The sequence below is a fragment of the Crocuta crocuta genome, unplaced genomic scaffold, assembly GCF_008692635.1.
Source record: "Crocuta crocuta isolate KB4526 unplaced genomic scaffold, BGI_CrCroc_1.0 scaffold401, whole genome shotgun sequence".
Classification (NCBI taxonomy): Eukaryota; Metazoa; Chordata; class Mammalia; order Carnivora; family Hyaenidae; genus Crocuta; species Crocuta crocuta.
The window spans coordinates 233715-259037 of record NW_027529449.1 but is presented as its reverse complement, the minus strand read 5'-3'; the positions used below and the strand labels follow the sequence as shown (position 1 = coordinate 259037).

Here is a 25323-nt window from a genome sequence, read left to right as displayed (position 1 = left end):
TAAAATTACTGACATGCCACCATGGCTGCTCAGATATGTAATCCTATCAATCTTATTCTAGACTTTCTAACTGCAGTCTTTCAAACTTTGAGCCACTGGCTTTTTAGCATGCTTTAGTGTTTCATTGAAGAGTAAAGGATTGAATTCCTACCCTCTCAGCTCTAATGCTATACTTATGTTTAGAAAACACTCATTATACGTTTAGGTTTTCTTCTTCTAATAAATTTAAGGTTTTTCTTCCTATTTTATCACTGAAATCATGCCAGAACTTTTCTAAATATTATTGTGCACCTGTCTTTTAGTGGAAGGAGTGGTAATATCTCATTTATGACCTGGCACATGTAGGATAAATACATGCTTAAACTGTAAAAAGATTGCATATCTATGTATTTGAAAATAGTTTTAACTTTCTATGACAGTGCAACCAATAGAGTGAATATCCTCCTTGTGTTTATAGCTTCAGTATTATTTTTTTGTATTTGTATAAGAGTTTACCTGGAATAAGGGCTTACAGATGAGCTCCCGATAAGCAGACGGTAACCTTTTCATGTTTATGTTTTTACCAGTGCCTTCTGAACAAAAGCCACTTTGTTCCTTTGCTAATAAAATCCTAGTGAAGTCTTACTGATAATTTTCAGTTGGATATAAAAACTATTCCGTTTTATTGGTCCAGGGGTCTTTAGTTGGTTTGTAGATTTGAATGACAGCTTTCCTGTTGTCCTGAAGCCAGCTGCTACCAGAGGCTCTGCGGTTCAGTGAAATGTGTACTTGTAACAAATTCCTTATATTTGTTCAACCTACATCCTTGTGTATTCGTGGAGGATGATGTGACATTGGGTCTCATAGCCAACCAAACTAGGAAAAAAAAACAAACAAAAACAAACAAACCAGAAATACACAGAAAAACCTCAAGGTTTTACAGTGTCCATTGATGTCTAGGGTCTGTGTCTTCTGAATTTGATGTTATAGTAATGGTGAAAGATAAAATTATAGAACATGAGATACTCATGTGAGATACAACACAAAAGTTCCTCCTTGTTAATCTTGTTGTTTTCTCTTTTTTTTATTGGATTCTATGATTTACCAGCTGTACATTTTTGAACGTTAAGTGTTTTTAGATACGTTTTTTAAATAAATTTAAATGAAATATAGTCAATTCCATCTAAATATTGTAGGATCATATGGGAACTAAGGAATATATTTCTTACCTACTTTGTTTTCCCCTAGAAATCAAAAATATCTACGTATGACAAAATGTGGGCCTTTATGAGTAGCAGGAGGCAGTCAGTACTCGTCAAAAGTAATGAAGAAGGAATCCAGAGAGTCCTCACCTCTGATTATGCTTTCCTAATGGAGTCAACGACCATCGAGTTTGTTACCCAGCGGAATTGTAACCTGACACAGATTGGCGGCCTTATAGACTCCAAAGGTTATGGCGTTGGCACCCCCATGGGTAGGTCTTCTGTCAGTCACTTGCTGTTTGTTCATTAATCTTAGTTGCTGTGAGGAAGAGGAAAAACAAAGCCTCCATATGCCATTAGGAATTTTGTTTTTAACAAATCTGTCTTGCTATGTTCTCTTACTGTATAAAATCAGGAAGCAACTTGGACATCTGCCTCTAAACAGGTAAGTAACAAAAGAAAAATTGATTTCTACCAAAACAGTTGGTAGACATTTTTACTGTATCAGTGTTGAAACAACCCGTAACATCAATATAAAGACCTTTTAAATTCTACATTTAAAAAGTATTTTATGAATCAAATAGTTTTTGCATTTTATTTTTCAGATTTGTGGTTTATGAGTGTAGTATTTGACCTAGAAAGTTAATTAAAAGAATGAGCCACAATGGTTCATTTGTTCCTGTGGATGTTTCTTTTATTATTTAATTGTAGAGAAGATATTTGTTTTATTTAAGAGAAATAGCAGACTGTTTTCCAGTAACATATCTAGATTATTTGAAATCTGGATGAATTATTTATAACATCCTTTTGCTTTCATATGATAAAATTATCTTCTATAATAATCATGAAATGAAATAAAGGATCATAATTGCCAGAAAAGACAATGATAATTTTGCTTTATTGTACTTCATGAATGTGTATAATATATATGAATATATATATTCATCTGATGAATAAGTGTATTAATATATAATATTACAGTACACATGTATATATGTTGGGCTTCATAATGGATCCCCTCAAATGTCCACAGCCTATCCACAAAATATGTGAACATGTTACCTTATATGACAAAGGGGATCTTGCAGATATGATTAGTTAAGAATCTTGAGATAGGGAGATTATCTTGGATTAACTAGGTGGGTCCTTATAAAAGAAGGAACAAGGGTTAGAGTCACAGTTAAGGAGATATGACAATAGAAGAAGTGAAAGGAAGAATATCTTAATCCATTCCAGCACCTGTGACAAAGTGCCAAAGATTGGGTGTCTCATTAAAAGCAGAACTTTATTTTTCACAGTTCTTTAAGCTGGAAGTCCAAGGTCAAGGTGCCAGCTGACTCGTTGTCTGGTGAGACCTGCTTCCTGTTTAATAGATGGCTATCACATGGCCGAATAGTCAGGGATTTCTCTGGAAACCCTTTTATAAGCTCATTCATGAGAGCCATATCTAATAACAAGTTACCTCCCAAGGACCCCACCCCCAAATGCCATCAGATTGAATGAGGTTTCAACATAAGAATTTGGGTGGTCACAAACCTTCAGACCATGGTGTCGGGAAATTGAGGGAGAAAGAGACGGAGAGAGATTTGAGAATGCTACCTGCTGAACTAAACATGGAGTAAAGGGCCACCAGCCAAGCAATGCAGAGAACCTTTACGAGTTAGTTTAGAATGCAAGGAAACAAATTCTTTCCAGAGGTTGAGGAAGGAATGCAGGTCTGCAGACACATCACTTTTAGGACTTCTGACCTTCAGAATATTAGATAATACATTTGTGTTGTTTTAAGCCACTAAATTTTTAGTAATTTGTTACAGCAAAAACAGAAAACTGATACTGTATTAAAAGGGAAAAAATAACAGATTAACATTTTTAATTAAAATCAATGTAGTTTTTGAGATAAAGGGGAAAACAGTTATTCACTGGTCCATCACAGTAACAAATAATAACATTAAAATTTTTCTGAGCCTTAACTTTTGCAAGTTTGTTAATGAGTGGGTCAAAACTGACCTTCATGTATTCATGTTTAATAAAATAGCATAGCCATATTTGTCAATTTATCTTCACTCATAAATTTAAGTTTAATTTTGAAAAATTTCCTTCAAATGAACTAACATACATACAATAGTTAGAAAGTTGGGCATAGATTTGTAAGCATCCAATTTCAAAATAAATTCCAGAAATTACAGTACTATAAAGAGTTTTTGTTTCTTTGAAATCATTTCTAGCAGCTTTCAAATGTCTTGGAAATCCAAAAATTTTCCACCTCATATAATAACTTCACCAAAAAAATTTCTATACCAAATTTTATCATATTAGATAAATTTTTCTGTAATTTATTATGTAGTTCAAAATAGTTTGAACTGGCTTTTAGGGAATTTTGAGATACTAGCTCCTGTAAGACTACAAATTACTATATTTATATAGTAGACCTAAAATAATGCTTCCACAGTCACTATAGAAATGAAAACAAGTAAACAAAAAACCCTCAAAACCTTGGATTCTTATTCCCCAAGTAGGCAAATGTAGCTGAAATTAAATGAATTGGGGGTAAATTGTACCATGGGAATTCTCCAAATTAAGTAGAATGTTTATTAAAGAATAAGAAATTAAATGTATGCTAATTCAAACCTTAATAGAAGTTGGATTATCAAAACTCAACAGTAATTGTTTAGAAATTAGATGCACAGAAAATATTTTTGAAGTGGAAAATTTTATTTTTAACGTGTTTTGACAACCTAGTGTGTGGTGAGACTTGATGTCATTGTTGTTTATAAGTTCTGCACCAGAACGACCCCTTTGTTGCCTGAAACAGGCAAAACCCCTTTGCCAAAACCTTGCTGTTGCTATGCCAATATATGCATTAATTACAAAGTTTTATAATTAACTCTAATATATGATAAGTGTTTATTAATGACTGAGTTTTCATAATTACTGCTTGAAGAGCAACGGTTTTGTGTTGATGAAGTGCTCAAACTGTGGCACTCACCACAGTTAGATTTGGTATCCTCCTTTCCCAGGAATTTCAGTAAGAATTACATAATGAACTCACCAACTTCATGAATTCATGTCCCATTTATTTGGAATTTGTGATGAGTGACCTCTTTCTTAATTTTTCAAGTATACTTTCATTCATTTATAAAAAGGTATATAAGCAAATTTACATTTTAGACAATAGACTGATAACGTGCTATTAGAAACTATCATCATTTGCAACAACCTTGCAATACCCGAGAGGTGTATTATGCTAAGCGAAGTAAGTCAGACAGAGAAAGACAAATACTATGTGATTTCTCTCATATATGGATTCTAAATAACAAAATGAACAAGGAAATAAAAGCAGAAACAGCCTGATAGATACGAGAAACAAACTTGCTTACCAAAGGAGGGAAGGGTGTAAAGGCAGGTGGAATAGGTGAAGGGGATTAAGAAATACTACCAGTAATTAAATAAATATCATGAAGATATAATGTGCAGCATACGGAATCTAGTCAATAATTGTAATAGCTTTGTATGGGGATAGATGGTAACTAGATTTAACACGGGAATTATTTTGTAATGTATAAAAATACTGAATCCCTAGGATGGACAACTAAAACTAATAGGATATTATATGTCAATTACACTTCAACTGAAAAAAGTGTTATCATATAGTATTATGCCCAATGACATTCTAGATTTAGCCTTGTCGTTTAATCTTAAACAAGTCACTTGAAAGTTATGACTTCTAGATATCTTTTTTTTAACTGCTAAAATTAGAAAGTTATAGTAGGAGAACTTATGGTCTATTTAATTTAAACTCACAACAATTTTTCTGATAGTATGCTTGACAAATTCTGAGAGTTTGTTCTAAATTGGGCTAGAAATTACATGGAGAAATACGGTTAGCTGATGTCTTAGAATAAATTTTAAAAATCGAGCACACTCTTAAATACTTATGAGGGGTGCAAGCAGTGATTTGTTAGGCTCCCATTGGCTTGTAGTTCCATTTGGAAAGAACTAGAGCAAATAAATACATTTTTCAGTGCTGTCTATGGAAGAAATGAGATTCTCATATATCTTCACCACCTTCTGCTGCTTTACATTATCTGGATGAAGACAGAGATTTTTATTTCTTTGTTGTTGTAAGACTACGCAATAGCTCCTGCATTCTGTGGACCCACTATCATTTGTTGAGCAGGTGAAATCTACATCTGAAAATATGATGGTGCAGCAAGATTTATAAGCAGAGAAAACACTATCTTTTAGAGCTATAATAAATATGGCATTTTACATTAAATATGATGATCTCATTATGCAAACTTGAGAAACCCAGGGTAATGAGAAGTAAGTTTTGAGGAAGTGGTGTGAGAACTTTGCAGTCTAACACAGGTATTTTAGTTAGTGGTAGTTACATAATAGCACTTATCATTTCAAAATTCCCAAAATAGTTTTGACTTTTACTTAATATAAAACCTTAAACTGGAAGTATTTTTGCTTGTTTGCTTGTTTGTCTTGTAAATACAATGTACCAGTGTACCAGGACTGTCTCTATCATGCTATATCGCTTTGAGGAAATGCTTACTAAAAATAAATTGAAATAAGTATATTATACAAATCTCAAAACCCCACTGGGATATTTCAGGTGTGAAAACTATTTTAAAAAGAAAGACAATATTGAATTAGTTCTGTTTTTTTTAATTTTTTTAATGTTTATTTTTGAGAGAGAGAGACAGCATGAGTGGGAAAGGGGCAGAGAGAGAGGGAGACACAGAATCCGAAGCAGGCTCCAGGCTCTGAGCTGTCAGCACAGAGCATGATGCGGGGCTCAAACCCACAAGCTGTGAGATCATGATCAGAGCCAAAATCCGATACTTAACCGACTGAGCCATACTGGCACCTCAATGGTTGAATCAGTTCTAAGGAAATTCTCTGTGATAATTTATTGAAACGTACAAAAGGAAATTACCAATCTCCCTACCCCTGACACTGTTTACCCCTGACACCTTTTACTAAAAGGTAGAGACTTATTAAGGAAAATAGAAAACAATTCAAAATTTAATAGAAATATGAGCTATATTTTTAAAGTAACTTTTTGAATTGAGGAAAATATACTGGGCATAGCACTTAGAATTTCCATCTCCTCTAATTTTAAGCTTATCTTTTAGGTAAGATGAAAGAACAAAAACAAATTAAACTATAAGCCTTAGGATGCAGATTTTTTTTCTTTTATCTGTTCAACTCAGCTGATCAGATCAACTCTTGCCCTTCTGAAGAAAGCTGAGTTACTGTGCAAAATATTCATTGATGTTGGCAAGGGCACTCGCATGAGAAACTTATAGATATCAAGTTGTATTGAAATGGAATAATTTCTTAGTAGTGTGTAGATTAATCAGGGTTTAATAGTATATTAGTATTTTTGTTAAAGTAATTTTTTTAATTAGGCAATAGCATATGATAAATTTCTAAGTTTTATAGGACATTCTTGGAATTTTAATGTGAAATTATCAGTACATAGGAATAAAAATTCAAAAATCTGAAAAGTACTATGATTCAGCAAAATGATAAACCAATAAGAATATTTTAGCACATCCTTCTTTATATGTACTGGCAAATAGTAACTTAAATTTACTAAATTCTTTTATCTCTAAAAGTTACTTAATGCATGTAGCCTATATTTTATTTTCAGCCTAATTCTAAATAAGAAAATTTGAAAACAATAATTTAAAGGAAAAATATTCAAATCATTCACCTGCACGTATTGCAGTCTACTTTTTGTTTCTCTTATTCAGATGACTTGTTTCTTCTGTATGACATGATAATGTTAAGTTCTTTAGTGAATTGTATTTTATTCCTTCATAACAGCGTAAAATGAATTTTGAGACTTCAACACATTATGAGTGAATCTTAACTCTCTTATATCAGTTCACCAGAGAAGTATAATCTAGAAAGAGGCATTTCATACTTCACTCCTTTAAATACTTGACTTTTGAGAAAAAGACAACAGGCAGTAATTTATGATTTGCTCTGGCATACCTGTACTAAATATATGCTTCATGAATTATTTATATTTATTTAGTCATTAATAAACACAAGGACATGCATCTCTTGCGCTTGAATGAGATTTCTGACTTTCCATAAACTTTCAACCAGTATCATAGTCTGCATTTCAAATAGTTAACTAGCATTTGCCAAATATATCATTATTGTTCAAGTATATTTAAGATTATTTGTAATATATTTACTTAGTTTGAAAATTTTGTTTAATCATAAACCAAAGAAATGCATTTAGGTATGAAAATGTTATTTGAGGCTCTTTTTCTTTTCACAGCAAGAGTTAATAAGGTCAATATATTCAAAGCAAAGCAATGTGGGCTCAGGTTCTGAAAATTTAGATCAGTACCAGAATTGTCCCAGGACTTTAAGTGTATATTCTGCAGAAGACATTATCCATAGGGAAAATTTCATCTTTATGAATGCTGTAAATGTGATCAAAGGGAGGATCTCCCTTTGCTTTTATTATTGTTCAGATTGTCAGACATTGTCAATAGAGGCACATGTGACTAAGTGCAGGAGGTTAATACAGAAAAGAGCCTGTTTCTTTCAGCGTAAGAAATCAGAGATGTTTCAAAAATTATATATATTTTCCTTTGCCCCCCAATAGCCCATGCATCTTCTTGTCAGCCCACAAGCTAGGCCTGCTCTGCTGTGACTCATCCAGAGGCTGCCCTCACCATTAGTCATTCTGAGTATGATGATAACTGCCCAAAGTGTGTTGCAAAATCACCGAATGACTTCAGTATAAGCTATTTAATTAGGGAAGCTCTGTTTACACAAAAATACCTTAGTGAAGCATTCACAACAATGATGTGAAGGTAAATGCTAAATAAGCAGACACTGGTTTAATTAAGCTTGGGGTGACATTACATCCCTTTCACAGTTTTACTGACAGCAGCAATGTTATTTCAACGTGATATTTACTGTTTGGTAAGGTTTTGAAGTTCTTAGTCTTAAGTTAACCGAACTTCCTATGTCATTCAAAAGAATTAAATTAAAAAAAAAAAAAACCATAGATGGGGTAAAGCAAAAAAAAACAAATCAGCAGTTTTCATTAAGGAATATTTAAAATGTGTGAGCAGTTGCGATGTTGCCTTTTACTTCACCATAGGTGATAATCTATTCATCTGAAGAGGGTGCCTTTCTACTTAATGGCATTTTCTGTTGCATTGCCTCCCTTCTTACTGCCCAGACTAAAAGCCTTCTTGGTTTCTCTCTTTTGAATGTTGAGTGCACATTGCACTTTGAAGACTAGGCAGACTCAGCAGTCCATGAGCTGGTAGGAAAGCAGCAGTCTCAAAAAATCCATTAGGACCAGTTGGTGTTATTTTGCTTTTCTGTTCCAATTTGGTAGAAATATTATAAAGTGACTGAATGGTCTCATTAAAAAGATTTCTATTTTTAACAACGAGTTAGTGGCATGCTTCATTTGTTCATTCCTCATGACTTTAATCACACATATAAAATATGCGACCACTAAGAAGGGGATGGAGGGATTGTGTTCATGTCTGTGCATATTGTTGATGCAAAATTTTCTATATCATTTGTTCCCATTTTACTTGTGGGGTTATTCAATAGTACGTTTCAGTCAGTGAATAACTATTTCTGTGAACAAAATCCAGATTAATTCAGTCATATCATAGTCATACAACTACTGAAATAAATGTAATACACAAAGATGTAAACCAGAAATATAGAAATGAAGAAAAGATTATATCTAAAGTAGATATTTTTATACTTTTGAACACCGAGGTTAAATTTAAAGATAATTTTATCACACACAAAATCGTTATGTACATTTTATTTGTTATATTATTTAATTATAAATGTTAGAATATATTCCTATTTCATACTAGGATTTTAATTTTACCTTTATAAACTCTTTTATGTTAATGAATACAAAATAGCAGTATCCTATTAATGATTCTCCAGTAACTTTTATTTCATTACAATGTTCTTACCCATAATTAGCCTAAAGTATAAAATGTTGCAATAGGTTCTATCATTGACTCTGTTTTTGAACATTTATTCAATTTTTGAGAGACAGAGAGAGAGAGACAGTGTGAGCAGGAGGGGTCAGAGAGAGAGGAAGACACAGAATCTGAAGAGGCTCCAAGCTCTGTGCTGTCATCACAGAGCCCGAAGCAGAGCTCTAACTCACAAGCCTTGAGATCATGACCTGAGCTGAAGTCAGATGCTCAACTGACTGAGCCATCCAGGTGCCCCTCATTGACCCTTTATGGTAGAAGTATACCACTTTGACACATGAACGATGAAAAATTTCTTTCTTCACTTCTTTTTTCTAATGTTAAATGCATGAGATCTCTTTTTCTTCCTTCCTTCCTTCCTCTTTCTTTCTTTCTTTCTTTCTTTCTTTCTTTCTTTCTTTCTTTCTTTCTTTCTTTCTTTCTTTCTTCCTTCCTTCCTTCCTTCCTTCCTTCCTTCCTTTCTTTCTTTCTTTCTTTCTTTCTTTCTTTCTTTCTTTCTTTCTTTCTTTCTTTCTTTCCTTCTTTCTTTCTTTCTCTCTTTCTTTCTTTTTTCCTTCCTTCCTTCCTTCCTTCCTTCCTTCCTTCCTTCCTTCCTTCCTTCCTTTCTCATTCTTTGATGAAGTGGGAGATACAGAATTGGTACTGGGGGAGGCTTGTTGTTTGTTTAAGGCAGATGCCAGTGTTTATAAAAATAGAAATCAGTATGAGAAGCATGTTTTTTCCCCTATTTTGCTCATCATCCATTTCTAGAATTCCCAATTCATCATATAATAAGTACTATAATATTCATCATTATAGATGCATAAAATCGCCGGCCTTCAGTTCTTCAGCTTACTGAAGTGAATGAATACATTTGTCTTCATTAGTTGAACATAATGCACAAAAATTGATGCAAATTATTCATCTTTCTGCAGGTCAAACCTTCCATTAAAATGAATTCGATCTTTTCATTGCCTAAGCAGCATAATTTTAATGTTGGTGAAGCGATTTTGCAAGGCTAAATCAAGATCTAATAATGTTCAGGGCCTGATTTAAACAAAAAAAGTCAAATTACACTTGTAGAAGTTGTATATTTCTGGCATATTGTTAAAGTCTAGATTTCATGTCACTGAAAACAGATGAGAGTCTCAGTAAGCTGTGTCTGCTCCACAGATCATCAACAAATTCTGCATGCTAGAATCTAGGAAGCCTCCAGAGGGAATTTGATGAATTATAAGCAGCAGTGTGAGCAGTTTTCATTAATAGTGTAAATGCTGACCAAATGGTGCCCAAACAAGGCATAAATGGATAATTTCACGAAAACAGAGCTAGTTCTGATAGAATTTATATGCAAACATTGGATCATTTCATTCATTTAATTAGTGTCTTGTGCAGAGTGGTCCAAGGCCATGGGTTCAATCTCTATTATAGATTCGTTAGCCAGATTGACTATGCCAGATTGTTACTCTTTGGTTTGTAGGACTAAGTAAGATCAATGAATCACTCTTACAGAAAATAAAAAGAGTCATGGCACAGAGGTAAAATGTGTAAATACTACATTCCAAAGAGAGCTGTCTTGCATTTGCTGGTCCTCATGTAAAGGGCATTTTCTTAGCTTGCTGTATAGAATGTGGGGCATTTATAGTCAGGTGACTTATGTTCAAACCCTAGTTCCACCAGAATGTAACAGGTGTCTTAGTTGATGTCCCTGAGCCTGTCTGAGACTCAGCATCCTCATCTGTAAGTCAAGGCAAGTATTCTACAATTGGGTTGTAATAAAGATTGAACATATTATATTCATATAGTGTTTGGATTAAGACACATGCACCACAAAGAATTAAAAAGGACTATCTTAAAGAAATGTTTTATCATTATTGAAAGGACATATTGTGGTGTTAAAGTTATTTGTATCTTACAGTTTTGTTCTCTATTCTTTAAATATTCAGACATATATAATATATTGTAGATAAGGCAGATTGTTAATTTAACCCATTCCTAACCAGTTAGAAATGTTTTTCTATGGAACTTACTTAGGGTTTTACCATCATATAATTGGTATACTGTAGTTAGCTAACCATCAGTTTTTTAAAAAAAATGTTTAAAGTTTATTTATATTTGAGAGACACAGAGACAGAGCATGAGCAGGGGAGGGGCAGAGAGAGAGGGAGACACAGAATCTGAAGCAGGCTCCAGGCTCCAAGCTGTCAGCACAGAGCCTGATGCGGGGCTCAAACCCATGAACCATGAGATCATGACCTGAGCCAAAGTCGGATATTCAACCCACTGAGCAACCCAGGCACCCACAGCTAACCATCGTTTTGGGGGAAGAAGGTGATTGTATCTACTCTATAAAGATGAGATAATTCCTATTGTAGACTTTCTAAATAAATAACGTTTTCCTTCCAAGCATTTCTTGAATGTTTAGTGAACAAAATCCCAAGATGTATTTAGAGAAAAATATCTCTGAAGACATATTTTCTTCCTTTGTATTTGGTCATCTACAAGAAATTGTATTACTCTACAACCTGCTTTGCTGTGTAAAATAATGAACACAAAATATAGATATACAACATCCCCTTTCTTAAGGAGACAATTGTGAGAAAAACAAACTAAACACAAATTAGGGAAAGTACAACCTGGAAAAGTGGTCTGTTATATAATGCAAGGACTCTGGTAGATTTCAGTGAGGAGAAAGCAGTCATGCCAAATTGAAATCAGACTTGAACTCTACTTTAAAGGATAGATACTGGGGTGCATGGATGGCTCATCGGTTAAGTGTCTGACTTCACCTCAGGTCATGATCTCACGATTCGTTAGTTCAAGCCCTGTATCAGGCTCTGTGCTGACAGCTCGGAGCCTGGAGCCTGCTTCAGATTCTGTGTGTGTCTCTCTCTCTGCCCCATCCATGCTCATGCTCTGTCTCTATCTCTCAATAATAAACATTAAAAAATATTTAAAAAATAAATAAAAGGATAGATACTTACTCTCTTCAAAAAGATAAGCTCTCTCCCAATTTTTGGATATTTGATGACTGACTACAATGATGACTTAATTTAAAGTGGTTCAACTTTTGTAATTAGTTCATTACAGTTTGATATTAGATTTGGAATGAAAACATCATAGTTAGGAAAGTATTCCTGACATTTCCATTCTTACCATTATTCAAATGATTACTATAGATGAAAAATTATAAGGAAGGCAGGGTTTCCAGTATAAAACTATTTCTATTTTCATATTTAGTGCCAGAGTTTCATGATTTAATACCCAGATAAGAAATGTGACCACAAATCTACTTCACCAGTTACTTTTTAAATCATATATATAAAAGATGTCAGAATCAGTAAAAATAGTTTACTTTTTCATTATATGCTGATATTTCCCCTTCTTATTCTTTTCACATAAGTTAGAGGCTATTCAGAATATGAATAAAAGGCAACTGGATAAAACTCATACTCTATAATTTGAATTTTTATTGATAGACTTTTTCGTGCCTCATATAAGCATCTCCTTTTGTCACTTTAGATACTTGAATGTTCTCCTGAGGATTCTGCAAATAATCTTTCAAATAGAATATATCTACATTGCTTTTCTATAAAGGCCATAAAGACATTGCATTTTGAGGTCTACAGCAGAGGGAAAAAAAAACACAACCTCTATCCAATTTAAGGCAGTTATTGATTTTGAATATAAGTACTTTAAAATTTATTGTATCTATGATGTTTTTGTGGTACATCCGCTTGATATCTATATGCATATTTCCTCCCTAAATCCATATAGTCTCTGCCTTATGTTTTTGTTTGTTTTTTACTTTTCCTCTCTCATTTCTACTTTAACAATGCATTTATGTTTGGCTCCATTTCATCATGACCCTGATATCTTATACCTAACTCTATCTTCTATATCTAGAAGAAATGAACTAAGTGGGTTTGGGATGCTTTCACTACCATTTTTATATCCTATATGTACCCTCCTAAAACAGGAATGTGATAGAAAGAAAATAGAAGAAATGTAGTCAAAAAGCAGCCAAAGAGAGTTATTTTCCCGACCCCTGTCCTTATGGATTTTATAACTTGTTAGGGTAAATGAGCATTAAATAATCACAGAAATTATTTTTTAGTTACAAACTGAGACAAGTTCTAAGAGAAAAGGAACAACGATGCTATGGTACTGTATAACAACATTATTGACTGAATCAAATAGGAAATAAATAAAATAAGTAAATAAAAACACTGAATAAACCTGGAAACAATGCAATATAAAATTAAATCCGAAATGTAAATGCAAAATTTGTCTTAGCACTTCTTAAAAACAAATATGGGAAAAAAAATGTCCTTTGAGATAATAAAACCCATCTTCTGCTGAGGCAAAGGCTCTAAGAGAATGTGCTCTGGTTCTATCTTTATTGGAAGATTTGATGGAAAGATGGTAAAAAAAGACACAGCTCTAAAAGCATCCGGGATTTGTTGTGCATTTATGGCACTTAGCACTCATCTCAGCATAAGGAGCAGAAAGCCATTTCATAAACTTTCACATTGCCAGCTGCACTGTAATTTAAGAATGGAAGTCGGGAGTTCCAGCAGACACCCTCAGATCTTTTGGACTAGCTGTTCTTTTACTTATTAAAGCACTGACCTGGGGAAACTGCTGGCTGTTGATTAAATGCAAGGACTGCATAAAAATTTATTTTTTATTTTTTATATTTATTTTTTTAAATATAGTTTAGTCAAGTTGATTTCCATATAACACCCATTCCAACAAGTGCCCTCCTCCATGCCCTCTGCCCCAACCCCCATCAACTCTCAGTTTCTTCTCAGTATTTAAGAGTCTCTTGTGGTTTGTCTCCCTCCCTCTCCTTAACTATTTTTCCCCTTCCCTTGTAAACTTACTTGTTGCCCTAACTTATTCTAGATAGTCAGTATTAGAAGTGTGAAATAAGTCTATTCATGGACTCTACTTATTCTACTGATTTTAACAAGAGCCTGAGAAGATGTCCAATATCAGAAGTTCTACCCTGACTTATTTTGGCTATCTCATAATTGATATAATTGATTGAATATTTCATTCAAAAAGTATTTGTTGAATGCTTGCTGTGTGATAGGCACTATGCTAGACAATGGATGAAATAAGGTGAATAATGAATGCTTGATTATCAATAACTGACAAGTAGCCTTGTCTTAAGCCAACACTTTAAGGACTTCAAGATCTCGGGTATATGTCTTAGAAACATCTATCAGATGAAACTCTTTCAGGAGTGCCTGGTGGCTTAGTCAGTTAGGTGTCCAACTCTTGATTTCAGCTAAGGTCATGATCTTATGTTTTGCCAGCTCAAGGCCTGCATGGAGCTCTGCACTGAGAGTGCAGGACCTGCTTGGGGTTCTTCTCTCTCCTCTCTCTGCCCCTTCTCGTCTCCCTTTCTCTCTCTCTCTCAAAATAAATAAACTTAAAAAAAAAGAAAATTAAATTCTTTCAAAATAAGAGTAATACCTAGGAAATTATTAAAGTTCTTTGAGTCAAGCTTTTGATATAGCATATGCTTAGTGATTGTGGCATAGTCTCATACCCACAATATACCTACATAACTGTATTTCAGAACATGCACAATATCCTGGGGTAATGACCAGCTAAAAGAAATCTAAAGTTATGAGTAGTCTACTTCATAGAAATATCTTCCCAGACTCAAAGAGAACAACTACCAGGATGTTACTTAATTCTGTGTCATTCACAGCACACAATATCATCATGATGATCTGGATAACTATAAAATATAAAACAAAAGAAACTGAAGTTCACTAAAAAGTGAGCAGAAAGGATTTGTCATGCAAAACAGCAGTACTTAGCCAGCCTCCCCTGATTTTAACAAAATGTTAAAAAAATTTCAATGCTGTTAGGAAGAACAAAGACTGTGTACTTCCCCCCCACACCCCAAATTGTTTTTTAATTAATTTTAATATACAAATATATTTAAATAATTGTAATAGCTCTTGATCCTCAAAAGTATCTAATAAAGGACTCAAAAGCCAGGTGTGGAGACTTGTCTTAAGGTGTGCAGTGTGATATGAATCTTTATGAGCTGATGCTTCATGAAGCATATAGAGCAATAGATGAAGAAGAGCATACAAAATACAACTTGATGAGCTGTGGTGTAATGAAGTGTAAATTCAAAGACAAGGAGGAAGATATCTAAGCAGGGGCAAGCAGAAATATCTAACAAGGAACATATTGTTGACGGAGAGTACTGATGTAATAAGAGTAGTAATTATTGGGCACACCTGGGTGGCTCAGTCGGTAAAGCATCTGACTTTGGCTCAGGGCATGATCTCACAGTTCCTGAGTTTGAGCCCCGTGTCTGGCTCTGTGCTGACAGCTCAGAGCATGGAGCCTTCTGCCTGCTTCGACTTTGTGTCTCCCTCTCTCTCTGCCCCTACCCCACTCATGCGCACTCTCTCTCTCTCCCTCTCTGTCTCAAAAATAAATAAACATTTAAAAAATTTTTGAAAGAGAGTAGCAAATATTGTTACCTAAGGCAGCACTTTTCAAATTGAGATAAAAATAAAATAATTGCAGGAGACATTAATAAATGTACAGGGAAAATTTCCTTCCTTAAAAATAATTTAATCATCTTATTTATTTTATTTATATTTAGAGAGAGAGAACAAGGGAAGGGGAGAGAGAAAGGGTTAGAGAGAATCCCAGCAGGTTCGACACTGCCAATGCAGAGCTCAACTTGGGGCTTGATCTCAGAAACCCTGAGATCATGTCTTGAGTTGAAATTAAGAGCCAGACTCTCAACAGAATGAACCACCTATGGGCCCTAATATAATCATTTTAAGCAAAGTTTTGGGGGTTTTTTTGTGTTTGTTTTTGTTTTAGCTTTTTCTTTTTTTAATGAGTAAATAGAAGCTTGTATTTTGATATTATATAATGTGAATTTATGAGATACATATTTGTGATGGAGTATTCTTCAACCACATCTGACCAAGGAATCCTTAAAAAATGAAACATAGATGTACATTTACCAAAAAAGGAAGTCTGTGGGGAAACCCAGTTTTGGAAATATTGGTGTAATGTATTTTAGAAAGACATATTTATACAAAGCAAGGGTAATCTTGTTTCTGATTTGACAGTAAAGAAAATGTTGGCAAAATGGATAGGAAATTACCAGTATATGGATAATATGATTTAACGTATTACACTAAAGCATGTCAAGTATCAGACAACTTGCTGTGCAACCTTTAAAGAAAAACTGTTTATCAATCAATATGCCTGGTCAAGAATTAAACATAATGCAGACCTCATTTTTATCATTTCTATGCCATGTAGATATTTTGTGATAGGATAAGGAAAACATTGGTACCTACTTAAAATTTGTGAGTTTGTAAAGAGTATGAAAATGACAATCAAATGAACAGATCAATCAGTGCATATAGGCTTAGAACCAAGTATATATAATCACATGTGGTTTTCATCCTACAAATAAGAAATTTAGAATGGTAGAAAAGAAGGGAAGGAGGGAGGGTCCGGGAGAGAGAAAGGGAAAGGAAGGGCAACAGGGAAGAGAAGTGAAGGAAAAGAAGGAAAGGAAACAAGAAGAGAAGCCAAAAAGGACAAAAAGAGAAACATATGAGAAAGTGAGGAGGAAAGGCAAAGGAATGAAGAGCCAGAAAGAAGGAAGGAAGGAAGGAAGGAAAGGAGGGAAGGAGGGAGGGACGAATCAACTCAATTTCCTAAGCCCAGCAAGTTAGCTCTGAAATACTTGGTAGGATTTGTGTTAATTGTTTATAATAATCACTGTTTATTTTCCTAAGGAACTTTTAATCTATTTATTGGGAGGGAATAAATGAAATTATAATTTTATGTAAAATTCTTTTATCAAAATTTAACATTTAGGGACATTTGGAGACAATAATTCCTTTACTGAGAAAATTCTAATAGGTGAATTTGTAGTTATTTATGCCCCTGCATGTACTATTACTATGTATTGCTTGAGACTGCCTCTGTGCCTCTTCAGTGCTCATTTTGAGCCCCAGGTCTTAGGCATCTGATACATTAAGGGGCTTCACTACATAATAGTCCTGTTTTGTTTGCTTCTTTTTTTCATTCTTTCTTTCCTTCTTTCTCTTCTTTCCTTCCTTTTGTAAGCTACAGCCTTTTCTATCTGGTAAATGAGATCTTTTGGCAAATTGTAAAGCACATACACACACACACATTTTTAAAAAACATAACAGTTTCTTTCTGTTTGTATGACTGTATTTTTAAATAACTGAAGAAAATCCCATTGTGAGCAAGAATATAAGAGATCCCAAAACCAGACATTACAAAGTGAAAATTGAAAGCCTAAATTCACCTCTAAGAAATATTTGGCATATCCTGCATGATTTTAAAAAAATGATTTATTTGCCAACATTTTAATGTAGAGAATTTTAGACAGAATCTTTCATGGGTTCTCACAAAAAAATAAAATATCTGCCAACCCTGTGTTGAAATTCTCATAAAGTTTTACTAAAACTGGAGCTGAAAGTTATCCACTGGGGATGTTGCAATTTTTCAGATATTTTTGTCTAAAGTGCTTCTTCACTCATTTATGGGTATCTGTCTCCTTAAGCATTTGAAGATTGACTTTTAGGTACAATAGTATACATTATAATACACATCTTTACAATTTGCTCCGTAGTTTTTTAATCAATCTTAAAGTCATCTTGTAAATTTACATGACTTGTAAAAATACACCTCTTCCCTGGAGACAGCCTTGCGATATACGACTGCGGCTTCTCTTGCTGCCACTCAGTGTTCTCATGGTTCCTGGCTTGCCAGTATATGGATTGAGGCGGGGTTGGTGTTTGGGCAAAACTTAAGCTCTATCTATCTGACTAATGGCTGTTCACTTCATTAAAGCTAAGTGCATGGCTGTTCATGTCAAAGGGAGGATGCAAGATACTTTTGTTCCTTGATCTCAATGTGTCCTTGAGATTTTTCAAATAGGTGAAACTTCAGCCCATGTTTGACTTCAGCTAGTACCTATATAGAAATTCTGCCCAAGGAGCATCAAATGATGTACCAAAAGAATTAATGATTTATTGTTGAAGTGTTTCTTTAAAAAATAATTAATTAAACTAAATCAGTGATGGAATGATAAGTAAAACATAATAAGGATTTATTGTCATCAATTATGTTCCTTATATTATCTTGTTAAAGACCTCAAAATGAGGTGTATTCTTTGTAGCGTTGATTTAACCCAAATTCTATTTGCACATTACTATATTTATATTGGAAAACAAGTATGGGGAGATTTGCTAGCAATAGGAAATTTTTATGTAACAGCAAGTTCTAGAAATAGGAAGCATAGCCAAGCAAGAAATAAAAGTGTATCTATCATTTGTGGAAAAGTGGGTTGCTTTTGTTTGTCTGTGCCTTATTTTGAGAAAGTAGGGGAGAATATTGTGTTTGAAGATATTAGAATAAACATCCTAATGCAGTTTAATGGGTATGGTGGGTTGGTAATAAAATAGTATTCTTTCAGTATTGTTCAGGATGAGAAAGAAGCTGACTCAAAATATTACTTAGCTAAATCAAGACTTTTTCATATTTGAAAGTCTACTTTTCAAGTCACTGTCACCCCAAATTTTGCTTACAATTGCACTTCCAGAAAAGAAACCATTTTGAAATAAAGTTTCTAATGTTTTTTTTTTTTAAATGTATTTTTGGGAGAGAAGGGGGGAGGGGCAGAGAGAGGGGAAGACACAGAATCTAAAGCAGGCTCCAGGGTTTGAGCTGTCAGCACAGAGCCCTATGCAGGAGCTCAACTGCACAAAACATACGATCATGACCTGAGCCAAACTCTGATGCTCAATCGACTGAGCCACCCAGGGGCCCCAAAATCACATTTTATATTAGTCACATGTGGCCATTTTCACAAGTTCTATCAGCACAAAATTTTCTTCAAATGCTCTATTTCTAATTAAAAGACATATTTGATAGACTGCAATTCGGCTTAAAGGAGATTCCCCCCCCCCCAATCAAATATTTATTTTGGAGAAAATATACATGGTTAATCAGAATGGCAATTCAAAGTAGGTATGACCTTGAAGCTGGTGCTAGGTTAGATGCAGTGAATTAATGAAAACTAGGTAGCCAAACAGATGGCCTGAATTTATGGTTTTTAAATACATGTCGGAGAGACTGAAAGCACTAGTTGTTACTCTTATGTAAGGAATGCCTCCGTCAGATATTATGCTCCCTATAATATGAAATATTTGCTGAGAGCCTATTATGTGAGAAAATATTGAGAATTAAGGTAGATGATATATGACAGAAATAGGCAGATATACATAATAGGTAGATATACATAAATAGGTAAATATAGTCTATTCCAAAGAGTTTATAATCTACATAGGAAAATAAGTCACATCCTGAAGGGTAAATAATAATAATATTAATACTACTATAATAATAATAATAATGATAATAAAGTGACCTAGGCTGAGTGTCCAGTTAGTGATCAAGGTAGAAAGGGGCATCCATTGAGACCTGACGTGGCTCAAGGGACTGATTTTAAACTACACATGTTCATCAGAGTAGCATTTGGAAGAGAGCACAGCAAAGAAGCTGAGAAGCAGAAATTCTTCTATTATGAGGAATTAATTGTACAGTGAAAATAAAATATTTGAGTTATAAATATAGAAATGCATAATGTCCCTTTTTTAGAAAAGCTGGAAAAATGTTGTATAGAAGCATTATAGTTACACATTTCTTCTAAGTAAGATTAGGATTATGTTAACCAGCTCACCAGCTGGATTTGGTAGATCTTCACACCTCCAACTTTTTCAACAGACTTCTTACTTCCTAGGATTTCCCATTTCTTTCTGGTTTTAGCCTGACTATTCTTGCTAATTAATAGAGAGTGAGGTTAAAAATGGTCTTGTTATATTAAATAAGTAAAAACAAGATCTATAATGGTATCCCTTCTGAGGCAGAAAACTTTCCTGATGAGGTGTTTAATCACTCTTAGCAAAAATAAAATTTCAGCATAGGTCCCTATAGGTATATTTAAGTAAGAAAAAAAAGTATTACAGGCAATATTAAATACAAACTAAAGTTAGTATTTTTATGTAAGCAGAAAACTTATGAATGAGTAGATGCAGAAAAATGCAATGGGCAGTATGGCATTTGAGGATAGAAAATGAAACTTTAGATACAGGCTATTTCCGGGTGGGAAAAAAAAGTAACACGAATCCTTTGGGATGGGTGTTGAAAGATGCATGCAGTTCAACATTACTCTATGCTTCTGGACAACTAACTAGAATAGTTATAACTGATATGATGGCTAATACAGATGGCCCCCGTGACCCCCATTAACATAAATAACTAAATTTCATTTATATTGTTGCCACCACTGGAAAGAACATTTCCCCCCAAAGCACAAAATAATACATAAACCACTACAAAAATCTTACAGTGCTTTGCCATGATGATTTTTGAATCATCCTTGTCTGTACAAGCCTATTATTTCTCTTATTCATATAAAATAAAAATTTAGAAATGATTGCCTATTATGTGAAGTATTAGCTACCCCTGAATACAGCTTGTTAATCGTAATTGCCTTAAATTATTGCACTTAATCATGGGAGACATAATTTTCCCCCACAACTTGCCTAAAAATAGAGATTACTGGCTTATGAATGTTCTTTTTCAATGTGGAATGATTCTTAAATATTAGCTAAATATCCTGGCACTCTATAATTTCTTTTTTAGAAATTCTACTTCTGTTTTAATATTTTCCAGTGCTCTGAATTGTCTGCCTTTTAAAAGGAGACATTTTCTTCCTTAAAAACAAATCTCACTTTATCATTCAAAATCAGAAAGGGACTACCTTATCTTGTTACTCACTTATCTTCTTAAATGTCTGTTTTTGTCATTTTCTAGGTTTTTTTTTCTGTTGAGCATAAATATTAGATTACCGTGGAGAGTTTGGAAAAAGTTCAGTCCTCCTCTTATGATGTTAACCTTTAATTATAAAACTCCGGGTTCCTTGAAATAGTTAACATATCTTCTCTCTTCTTAGGTTCTCCGTACAGAGACAAAATCACCATAGCAATTCTTCAGCTGCAAGAAGAAGGCAAGCTGCACATGATGAAGGAGAAGTGGTGGAGGGGCAATGGCTGTCCAGAGGAAGAGAGCAAGGAGGCCAGTGCCCTGGGGGTTCAGAATATTGGTGGCATCTTCATTGTTCTGGCAGCCGGCCTGGTGCTTTCCGTTTTTGTGGCAGTGGGAGAGTTTTTATACAAATCCAAAAAAAACGCTCAGTTGGAAAAGGTAAATGTCACTTTTTTACAATTTAAAGCAATTGTTGTTATAATAAAACAAACTATTTTCGATCTTTCCAACCAAGGGTAATGCTTGGATCAGTGACCTCAAATTGTCTTCTGCCATTCATTATCTAACAAAGGTTCACAGAAAGAATCATGATCAGCTTTGTGCTTTTTAATTTAAACATGGTGTGTTTAAATCGAAGCCAGCTTCAGAACAAGCAGCTATTTCTCCTTTTATTGAAGCCTGAAAAAGAAGAGACTTTGGCTGCTTGAGGTTCTTTGCAGTTAGTTTAATGGAGGAATATAATTAATTAATGGAAGAGGCAAAAATTAGAAATTGTAATATGAAGGAAAAAGTACTTCTCTACAGAGAAAACGTGTTTTAAAATACAATCCTGAACAGTTTCAAGTTACAGGGTAAATGTAATTTTTATTTGAATATTTTTAGTCCAATAAATTTCTAATGGAAAAAAAAAAAACCCTTAACTTGCATTGTGGAAATAACAGCTAATTTTCTAAATTAGTAAATATGTGAAAATAGTGTGGTTCCTTTCTTGCCATTTAATGTTACTTTTAATAAGTCCTTTATTCCTTTGCACCAGAGTCTTTAGAAGAATATATATGCACCTGAGACTATTGCATCTTTTCTTGGGATTTTAATATATTTAATCTTTTGTACAAATATCTTTATGCTCCATTCTTGAAAGACTTGTGCATCTCATTCAAATTATAGATTTCTAGTGCTATAATTTCCTCGGTTCTATAAATATGAAGAATATTTATAGAAAAACCTCTCTTTCAGATGGCACATGACATGTTTTGTATGTAAATTTATAGCTCAAACATGAAATACTGCTTTACCATTTTTAAGTCTTCTGGCATTTCATTTACTTTTGGTATATAAATATCTTTTTTAATGTTTAATTATTTTTGAGAGAGAGAGAGAGAATGTGAGCAAGGGAGGAACAGAGAGAGAGGGAGACACAGAATCTGAAGCAGGCTCCAGGCTCTGAGCTATCAGCGCCTGACGTGGGGCTGGAACTTGTGAACTGCGAGATCATAAGCTGAGCAGAAATTGGATGTTTAACTGACTGAGCCACCCAGGGGCCCCTCTTTTATTTTTAATAAAAATCATTTTTAGGGCTTAAGTTTTAGACCTTGTGTCACAGTGGGATTATATTCTTTTTCATATTCAAAAGTTGTATTAATTTTTATCACTAAATATAAAGAGCAAAAATATGAAATTAAAAATAATATCATACATTAATCAAAGGTAAACATATTCTGCAAATATCCTTTGACCACTTAAACTTTTAAAACTATTTTTGTTTTTTTTAAAAATATTTAATGTTTTATTTATTTCTGAGAGAGAGACAGAGAGAGACAGAGAGAGAGAGACAGCATGAGCAGGGAAGGGTCAGAGAGAGGGAGATACAGAATCTGAAACAGGCTCCAGGCTCTGAGCTGTCAGCACAGAGCCCGATGCAGGGCTCCAACCCATGAACCGTGAGATCATGACCTGAGCCAAAGTCGACACTCAACTGACTGAGCCACCCAGGTGCCCCTAAAACTATTTTTGAAAAGCAAAAATGTTTTCCTGTGTCTTTGGTAATTTATGTTGCAATTACTTATCCTTTCTGAAATAAAAATTTTGGATACAACATTTTTAGATTTTTATTTGACTACAGTATTTAACACTTCGAAATAATGTTTTTATGAATGAGTGTTTTGATAGTCTCATTTTGTTTGTGAGTAAAGTAACCAATTCAAATTTTGAAAAATCCAGGCAATCGTATGATTTATTTTCCCACAATATTCAGGATGGCTATATCTACTGACTTGGCTAAGTCAAATATTTGTTGCACTGGTGTGACTAACGAGTAAGCCTAAGTACACTTTTTAATGTTATGATCCTTTTTGTAGTGTCAAAAGGAGTTTTAAAGTCAAATCCAAAGAACTAATCAAAGACAAAATATATTAACTCATCAATTTCCATTTTTACTATAATTTGCCAGTAAATGTGTTATTTGGGTAGTTAATGTTTAAAATGAGTCCAAAAATGCAGAAGAAATTTGGGTTTTCAAATTGGAACCTCAGATCTTCCAAATATATTAAAGTTATAGCTCAGTATTAAAATAAAGTAAATGAATTAATCTCTTTACACATCTGGTATTCTTTTGCCCTTGTCTCTTTGTATACTAGTTATATGATTGGCCTACGTCATGTCTTTAATGCACAATTAATGTATAAACATTCTATTAAGAAAAACAGAACAAAAAACAAAAACAAAAAACAAAGAATCTAGGGATTTAAATTTGTAAAATAACCTTCTTCAATGTTATTATAAATAGTTTAGTTGAATATTCCACATATCAACCAGCTGTCTTGAATTTCTATGGACCTATATGACCTTGTCAAATGTTAGGAAAAGGAAAGTAATGTACCCTTTTTGACTGAAACAGATGAAACATTACATTGGAAAGAAACATCTATGTTGATATTACATGAGCATTATTAGTCATATTCCCCAATGCTTTCACACTCTGTCTCCATATAGCTTCCATAATGACATCCAAATTCCCTAGCTTAGCACATGAGGCACTTCAAGATCTGTCCCTGTCTACCACTGTAGTTTGATTTTTTGCTTCTCTCAAATTTGCACCTTTAGCAAGACTAAATTACTTTTAATTTTCCAAGGTCATCCAGCTTTTTCAAATCCTCTTTCAAATAACTTGAAAAATCTTGACCATTTTTCTACCTGGGAAACTCTCACTAGATATTTTAGGTTGGGCATTCAAGACCAAGTATCAGCTTGACCAGAAAGCTTTCCCGAATCAATAGGATATAATGGATTTGGGTAGAAAACACAGTTATTTCCACAAGATGGTATTAGGTTTTCATTTCCTATTCCAAAAAAAAATATGACATGTACATTTTAATTTTTTTACTTAGGTGATTTCAGGTACTGTCATAATTCCAAAAACATTTCCTACTCCTTTGAGAAAGCTGGGAAGGTGTTTTACCTATTTTGAACCACATCCATCATTAAGTCTAGATACCTTTTTTTCTGTGAAGTCTCCGCATATCTCCATTCCCCTTCACACACTATTTTACGCATTTGTAGCTTTCTCTGCGTGGATGCATCTCTCCCTATTAGACTCAGTTCCTTTGGACAAATATCTAGTGTTTTTGGTTTGCATTTTTGAGGTCCCAAAAAGTGCCTGTTGGTATAAGGCAGACAGATCTATCATCTATTTATTTACCTGTATCTTTCTATTTAAATTAATAATGAAATTGATTCTAGTGAACTATTTAAAAAAGTGTATCATAAAGAATAAAAGTGAACTATGTTTCTATATAGTTCAACAGAACTATATTTCTAAAACAAATACTTATGGGTTTATTAAAAGTGACCCATTTATTTGTTGTGATAAATTCGGTTCTTGGGCTCAATTCTTTTTTAATTTTCTTGAGAAAAATATTTTATTTAGTTATACAGTCTATTTAGCACCTTACTTAATTTATTAAAACTAACCATAAAATATTCCTGGATTTTATCATAAAATATGCATGAAGACATATAGAAATTCACAGTTTATTTACACTTACAATTGTGCCTTTAATTACATACCTTAAATTTTAAAAATAAGGTAAATATTTGTGAAATAGTTCATTTATTCAATTAATTATTTACTGAGAGCCAAATACACAATGAATTATATTTTGTACATTGAATGTAAACAATGATATATTATTCATAATTCCATAAATCTTTTCCCTTCTCTTTCTCTACTTTCTTCCTCCTTCCTTTAGGCTAGAGTATTCCAGTATTTTAAA

At 33.6% G+C, this 25323-nt stretch overlaps 1 protein-coding gene across 1 annotated transcript in view; it reads left to right on the top strand.

Annotated features, from left to right (window-relative positions):
• The window catches only part of GRIK2 (glutamate ionotropic receptor kainate type subunit 2), a 622787-nt gene that overhangs the window by 586119 nt on the left and 11345 nt on the right, over positions 1 to 25323 (top strand). Inside the window, exons 14-15 of the mRNA XM_077760692.1 lie at positions 1228 to 1453; positions 21240 to 21490. Of these exons, the coding sequence (XP_077616818.1) occupies positions 1228 to 1453; positions 21240 to 21490 (477 nt within the window). The remainder of the gene's footprint in view (positions 1 to 1227; positions 1454 to 21239; positions 21491 to 25323) is intronic.